The sequence below is a fragment of the Rhododendron vialii genome, chromosome 9a (genome assembly GCF_030253575.1).
Source record: "Rhododendron vialii isolate Sample 1 chromosome 9a, ASM3025357v1".
NCBI lineage: Eukaryota > Viridiplantae > Streptophyta > Magnoliopsida > Ericales > Ericaceae > Rhododendron > Rhododendron vialii.
Genome location: NC_080565.1, coordinates 12,588,444 through 12,596,217, shown reverse-complemented (window position 1 = coordinate 12,596,217; position 7,774 = coordinate 12,588,444). Strand labels below are relative to the sequence as shown.

Genomic DNA, 7,774 nt, shown 5'->3' with positions numbered 1-7,774 from the left:
CCGTGTATTTCAGAATCCGATTGATCTCCGTTGTTCGGACGTAGCTTGGTTCTCGTCTGGGGCGCTTGTTGGCGTTATCCGCTGCAAAACGAAAGTCTAGCAAAGGTTAGCAAACGCAAACAAAAGCAGTAAAGAAAGATCACGAATAAAATCAAAGTAAATTAAGAGCATACGTGGGTAGCCCCAAACATGGGGACAATGGAGGCCCACCACTTGGTCATCTTCCCCTATCGGCTCGAAAGCTCCGGTAACGTAGAGGAAGTCAATCTCGTGATCACGAGCAGAATTTGGCAAGTTTAGCACGAGACGCTTTTCTGCCCTCCTAACTTTGAAGTAGTATGTGTTGTATTCAGGATTCAACACAATACTATACCACCATTGAATATCCCAAATACCTAGTTGGGTCCCTAAAATCCTATTTAAAGCTACAACCCCCATTATCAGCCTGAAGACATTGGTCGAAACTTGCATGGGAGTAAGACGATACCAATTCAGAATCTGGCGGAGTAATGGGTGTAGGGGGAAACGGACTCCGCCTTCGACGATAGCTACGATTGGGATACACATCCTATCCCAAGTACCAGCATACCTATCCGCTCCCAATGGGGCAAGTTCGAGTCCTACATTATTAGGAATGTTATACTCTGTCCTAAATGCCGCCATGGCAGCAGGGGTGTCACAGAGTTTCCTAAATTTACCAGGCTTGGGATCATGTGCATCCGCCATGAATATACTCGAAGGAAAAGTAAAAATTGGAAATGGACGCGATTGAAACCCTAAAAGTAACCCAAAAATCTGAGAAATGAGATCTCAGATAGAAACTAATGGGACAAGAGAGAAATCTTAGTGGGTAACACAAGCAGAAGAAATAGAGATCTTAAGAGTTTAAATGAATAGGGTCCCTGTGACACGAGCGAGTTGCAGGCGGCAGCTATGGCGGTAGAAAGGGAGTTTTCGCCTGACTTTGGAAGAGAACAAGACGAGGCTCAAAAGTTTTGGATAAAAAAACCAAAAGAAATCCCTCTTTGGGATTTAAGTGAAAGAGACGGAGATGAAACGTCTCGTCTCACACCGTTACTTAAAAAGTAACGGTAGAGTGGGATTGAACTGACGACCTATTAACGTCGTTTAGACAAAGCGCAAGTTCACATTAAATGCAAAGCATACGAGACGCGCCACGTGGAGTCATAGCCTCAAGATGGTAAAAAGACAAAGGCGCCAAAGCCGTCAATGGATATGAACTACAATGTTAACATAGGACCCAAGGAGCTCGGCTCCAAGATGATTTCTAGCTTTTCCCATTGCCCCCCAATGGTGACAAAAAGCAAAGCTGGGGAGCAATTGTAGGGAGGTATTCCTGAACAGATAAAGTAATAACCAAGCACGTGATACGAGAGATCACGAGTTAAACACGATAAGACAAACCACCATGAGCGGTGATCGGCGATATGGACGAATGGCATGAGAAGTCATTGGTGTAAACTGACTGTTCGGCAGATAGAGACATACCGTTACATTGGTCCAAATAGTTAAACAAGGACCAAGTTACATGTGAAATGGCTGGTCCAGATAGCCGAACAAGGAAAGAGCTCCAATCAAGAGTAGAAGCAGAGGGAATACTCTAGAAGATTCCAGAGCAGTCATGTCCCGTAAGGGATGAGATCCCGAGAATATAGGATCTGGGAAAGATACCCAATGAGAATGGGATGTTCGGCCAATAATGGAAAAGAATCTTAAAATGACTCTTTTAAGAATAAACTGATAAGGGAACGAGAATCCAAAAGATCCTAGGTTCCTATACGAGTTAGGAATCCTAGGGCAATAGGGATGCTTAGGCAGCAAGCATACATATGTCTATAAATACGAGTTAAACCTAGAGGAAAAAGGTACGCAGTTTATTACGATCTAATTTTGTTCCTACTGATAATTAGGGTTTCTCTAGTACGTGATACTAACTTTGGCATAGGAGGGCCTTTGCCACGAGAGGCAAAGGTGCACTCATCCCTTGTTTGTTTTGCAGATTGGGGTACCGATGACGAATTAGGGTTCCGGTGAAAAGGCACGAATAAGCCGTTGCAATCCAATTGATCCGAAGCATCAATTGTTTTCATCCCCCCATAATGCACGCCTTGGAATTCAAAAACGCTCAGCTAAAGATGAATCAAAGGCTATTTTACAGATTCTGATATAGACAGTGATTAGGGGACCTGCTCACCTGCTGGCATTTGGTTTGATTCTATTATTCATTTATTCTGTTGGGGTTGTATCTGTGGCTTATTCATTTCAGTATTGTGTTGTGGCAACTTATGAAGGCCTTAAATGGCAACATGATGTTGCCTCCGCTTCAGTTTTATGATGCATGCCTTGTGGTCTATTTAGCTTCACTTAACTGAAGTGGATGTTGCCTGCATGCGTTGTGGGGTGTGTGTGTGTGGTAGTGTGGTGTGTGTGTGTGTGGCAGTGTGGTGTTCTGTGGCTTATTCATTTCAGTAAATGGGCTGAAGTGGATGTTGTGGCAATTTATGAAGGCCTTAAATGGCAACATGATGTTGCCCCCGCTTCAGTTTTTGGCTATGATATATTTTCTTAACTAATATGCTGAGCCTAAGTTTTGCTGCATGCCTTGTGGTCTGTTTAGCTTCACTTAACTGAAATGGATGTTGCCTGCATGCATTGTGGTGTGTGTGGCAGTGTGGTGTGTGTGTGGGGCAGTGTGGTGTACTGGTGTGTGTGTGTGTGTGTGTCTCCTTTAGTCTGAAATGAATAAGCCACAGACACAACCCCAGTTTTTGGCTAAGCAAAGTGTGATAGTGTTGCAACTTATGAAGGCCTTAACGGCAACTTAACGTTGCCGCATCCATTTAAATTTTCGGCTATGATGATAAAAAAAAAGTAAAAAAAAAAAGTAATGTCTGAGTCGTAGTGGTATTGTTATGAACTATAATTCTACAAAGTGGTGTTGAAACTTATGAAGGCCTTATTGGCAACTTAATGTTGCATCTATTTCAATTTTCTGCTATGATGATTATATCTGAGCAGAATTCTATTTTCTTGTTCATTTGGCTTTCATAATCCTGTTTTCTGCTGCTGTTGGTGCATACCTAGCTTGCTGGTTCTTGTTTTCATCTATGATGGTAATCCACTGCCTACTATTGGGTTCCTTATTGATTCTTTATATTAGAATTGTTTCCATTAATTCTGCACAGGGTGGTGTAAGTTTTAAGATTTTCATACTTTGGTTTGGTGGTTTATGCAGGACACAACTATTGAGCAGCTTCTGCCAATATTCCTTTCCCTTCTGAAGGCTGAATTTCCTGATGTGCGCCTTAACATTGTCAGCAAACTTGATCAAGTCAATCAGGTTTGTGGTGAATTGTGTTTTCTTCGGAGGTTTGTCGTTAATTGGCTTTACGTTTTATGGACCTTATTTCAGTTTTCTTCAAAACTTTGTTGGGATTTCAACTTTTGTTCTTGATCTTGATGTGTTATTAGCTCGTATTTAGCTTGGTGGATACCTATAACCTGGTTTTATGCCAAACCTGAGGTGTAACGAAGCCAGGCTAAATATTGAGTTTGTTTTTAGTTAGTATAGTTAGTTTTATTTGATTGCATTGCTTAGCCGAGGTGGTGGCATAACCCCTCACATATTCTGTTTGCTGAGTTTAGGTGGCGGCCTAGCCCCTCCAGTTTGCTAGTTTGTTGTCAGTTTGTTAGTTTGTTAGCTATTTATTTGATTGCATTGCATGAGTGTTAATTTTTTGCACTATTGTGGCTGACTGCATTGTGGAGCTGCTACTGTTTTTTTATACTACTGTTGTTGTCTCTGCTGGTACTGCTATGGCAGCTCTCTACTGCTGTTGTGGCAGCTTGTTTTGAATCTGATCCTATCTAGGTTGCAGCTTGAAGACTGTTGTTTTTGCAATCTGAACCTATCCAGGTTGTTGCTGTCATTTTGCAACCTGCTGTTTTGTAGCATTTGAGAAGCCAGATGGAGTCCCTGCTGTCGGAAAATTTTCTAACATGTTGAAGTTTGTTGTAAAAGAGGTATTGTTTCTCCTCTTCCTGAAGACGCCTGGGTTCATTCTGTGGTGGCGTTCTTCTTTAGGTTACTAAGTGAAGTGGTCCCCCCATTGATAGGAATGGAAGCCCAGGTTAGGTTTCATACTCTGACGGAAGTTATTGCCTCATCACTTATACTGCCCCAAACATCGCCCTAGACTCGTAGGAAGATACAGTCCAAGTGCCTGACACTATCAAACCAGAACTAGATAGTTTGCTGGTTCCTTTCAATTGTCTGGATCACTTGGTCAATACTTGGAGTGTTTACTTCATTAGATTGTTTGCTTCTACACCGTATGCAATTAGATACGACCTATTAATGAACCCTATCACTCTCTTACTTATTGGTGGGTATTGCCAGGTTGATCCAACCACGGGCGATGCTGAGGATGATGGTGTGGATGATGAATACCAGCTAGAGGACCTTGAGGTTGTTGCAACGGATTATGTATTAAAAGTTGGGGTCTCTAATTTCAGGAATGCTTGGGAAAGCATGGGCCTAGATTATGAGCGAGTGGATGAATATGGTCTCGGTGCAAGGGAAAGCTTGGCAGAAGCCATCAATACGGTCATAGGCCTTCTTGGCATGCAGCCCTGTGACGTGAGTTTCTCATTAAAGTTACGAATGGTCCAAATAATTCTTGTCCTTGAATTAGTTCACAAGTTAAAGATGCTAGGGCCTTGAAATAATACGAAGCAAAAGGGGATTCAAGATTTTTATGAGGAAAATGCAATGATATTTGGTGTTTATCCCATTTTATCACATTGGAGTTTTGATCCAGCGACCAGCGTTGTCCTTTCCTTTCTTCAACTGTCTTTCTTTCTACAGTAACATAGCTTCGTTTTTTTTTTTTTTGTGTGTGTATTTTCGAACATTGTGCTCCTTCCTTTTCGGTCAGGGGTTGTAGTCATTAGTTCCCCTTCCGTAATGAAGAGCAAAATTATGTTCTAAAAGTTTTAAATTTAAAGTTAAAAACATGATAGAAAAACCCAAGGGCTGCACTGCACTGACTGCAGCAGGCAAGACTTGACAGGAATTGAAAGTGAAAAAGTTGCATAGTGAGTAGGAACTAGGAACAATGGCAGTATTGTTATATACTTCTTTGTGTCTAAAACTGAATAAATCTCTCCTGTTCGTTGATGGTGTCTTTCAGGGCATAGAGGTGGTCCCACCAAACTCAAGATCGCACACTTGCTTATTGTCTGGTGTTTACATGGGCAACTTAAAGGTTCTAGTTCGGCTCTCATTCGGCATTGACGGGCCAAAAGAAGTTGCAATGAAACTTGCCGTTAGATTCGAGGATGAATCTGTCAGCGATGCTATTCACGAAATTGTAGCAAGTGGCTAGTTGGATACTTGGGAGGGTTTTTTTTTTTCAGTCAACTATACCGTATTACGGTGTTTCCTTTTTTCTTTTGTGAATGGGATCGGAAATTTATGGGTGCCACAGACCCACCGACTATGAGTCTTGACTTGGTGTGAGGATGTTCCTCTCCTATGTAGTTCATATTTTGTGGAGAGATTTTTTTGTAGATTGTATCAAGCATATGCTTGATTTACTGTTCCCCATTCTGCAAAATGAATTTTTGAAACACCATTAGCGATGGTCTTAGAATCGTTTATGTTGTGTACTATTCATTGTAAACATTCTGAACTTCAAACATAAATTCACCACTCATTTTTGTGTGGTGATTCTATTGCGGCGGGCCGGGATTGTGAATCAAGTGGTTTGCAGTGTTTTATATTTAGTTGCTTCCAAAGTTTGAAGCTCACATGTAATTTCGGTTTGTACCATAAGGAAGCAGAGAAATCCAGCGGGGAAATTTGAAGGGAGCAGCAGAACTATGAAACGGTATCAGCACGGCAGGCACAACATGGCACGGCACAACACACGATTAAGGACCGGCATGGCACGACACCACAACACGAACCGACAAAAAAGGCACGGCACGACCCGACCCGACAAAATAAAGCACGGCACGACATGACAAAAAAAGGCACGGCACAACACGATAAAAAAAGGCACAGCACGACACAAGCCATTAAGGGCCGGCACGGCATGACACGACAAGACAAAAAAAAGCACAGCACGACACAACCCGACAAAAAAAAGTACGGCACGACACAATAGACAAAAAAAGGCACGGCACGACGCGGCACGATTGATTAATCGGGCACGGCACAACATGACACGATTTGAAAAAGGCACGGCCTGATACGGCCCGACAAAGTAAAATGGCCCACCACAACACTGCACGAGCACGGGACGCCATGGCACGATGAAATAAATGGGCACGGTACGGCGTGACAGGGAAGCATGGTTGGCACGGAATAAAATGGCACGGCACGGCACGACAGGCACGTTTGACACCTCTATCAGTTAACAGACTTTCGGCCGCTCCTCTTGAGATGTCGAGACATGACTGTAGAAGTTTTGCCATGTTCTTTCTGTAAGGTGGCATGACAATCACTCTCGAAGCAAACCCTTGGAGATATGCTTGAAATTCTTCCACAGTTGGGCAGCGCTCGTTGTCCCCGAACCTAAAAACATAAACCTCTGGGTCCAAAAACACTAGGGCTGCCATCAGAATTTCGGGACAGACCCTCACATTTTGGAGAAAATGAAAAGCGGCCAGCCCGTGAGACCGAAATGAAAGCCAATCTCCGGCAACAAAGGCCGTTAGCCACGGGCTGATCAAGATGAGATGATTATTTGCCATTATAAGGGTAGTGAAAATGCTAGCTTTGGAGGGTATGCCTCACATTTACAGGGATATGGCCTTTTATAGCCAAAGCTTGAAAAATATCCCACCTTTCAAGGCAAATATCTAGGCAAGGTGGCATTGCGCCCTTCAATACAAGGCCACACCTGTGAACTGCCCCAAAAGTGTCCTGGACAGCTAAGGACAATGACAAGGCTTTTTGTGTCCTAAACATCTGATGTGGTCAAATAAAAGTGGCTTAACAGAGGCTATCCATCGCGCAACAGTCTCATTTCGATGCGCGTGCAAGCCTCCATCGTGCGATTCTGCAACTTACAATTTGACAGTTTACAGCAGCTACTGTCCAATTTTTGGTCATTTTTCGTTCCAAGGGGCATTTTTCAGTTTTGGCGGTTCCAATAGGTCATAATAAGCGTATGTGACTGTATCCAAGCATCGGATTCAGAATGTCGCGCTTAACGAAGATTTTGGACCCTCGGTGGCTCATTTCAAGTTCAAATTAGGATTTCGGGAGGTCGAATTTTGTTTTGAAGATTTTCGCCAAGTCCTCTCATGCCATACAAGTCATATGGACTTATTGTGACTGTATAGAGGTGTCGGTTTTGGTCCGGGACATATTCAAGTTCTGCTTTGTGCGTTTCGTCCATTTTTACGACATTTGTGGCACTTTTCGGTCTAAATCTTGCTCCGGGTTGTATTTTTCAGTTTCGTCGATTTGTACAAGTCATGTTATGCATATTTGATCTTACAGAAGCATAAGTTTCTTCTAAATTGAAGTATTTTGAATTTTGGCTTATTATTGTCCAAAATTTCATTTTATTTCCCATATCCTCGTCGTGTCTTAGGGTATATGTTCCATTTCCTTTCAAGTTAGTCACACCTGCACGTATATATGTGTTTGTGAACTGTCTCAATATGTCTTTAATGCAGGTTTAATATTAGTGGTGAGTTTTTATTCACTTTAATCCATTACAAGAGTACATAAACCAGG

General features: G+C 42.5%; 1 protein-coding gene across 1 annotated transcript; it reads left to right on the top strand.

Annotated features, from left to right (window-relative positions):
• The first annotated feature begins 933 nt into the window (after positions 1-933).
• LOC131299620 (coatomer subunit gamma-2-like) lies at positions 934-5,520 on the top strand. The gene is made up of 8 exons (XM_058325205.1): positions 934-1,063; positions 3,040-3,134; positions 3,207-3,212; positions 3,257-3,390; positions 3,434-3,495; positions 3,938-4,044; positions 4,421-4,660; positions 5,214-5,520. Exons 1-8 carry the CDS (start codon positions 934-936, stop codon positions 5,406-5,408), a joined length of 969 nt encoding a protein of 322 aa, XP_058181188.1. The 3' UTR covers positions 5,409-5,520.
• Positions 5,521-7,774: the final 2,254 nt, after the last annotated feature.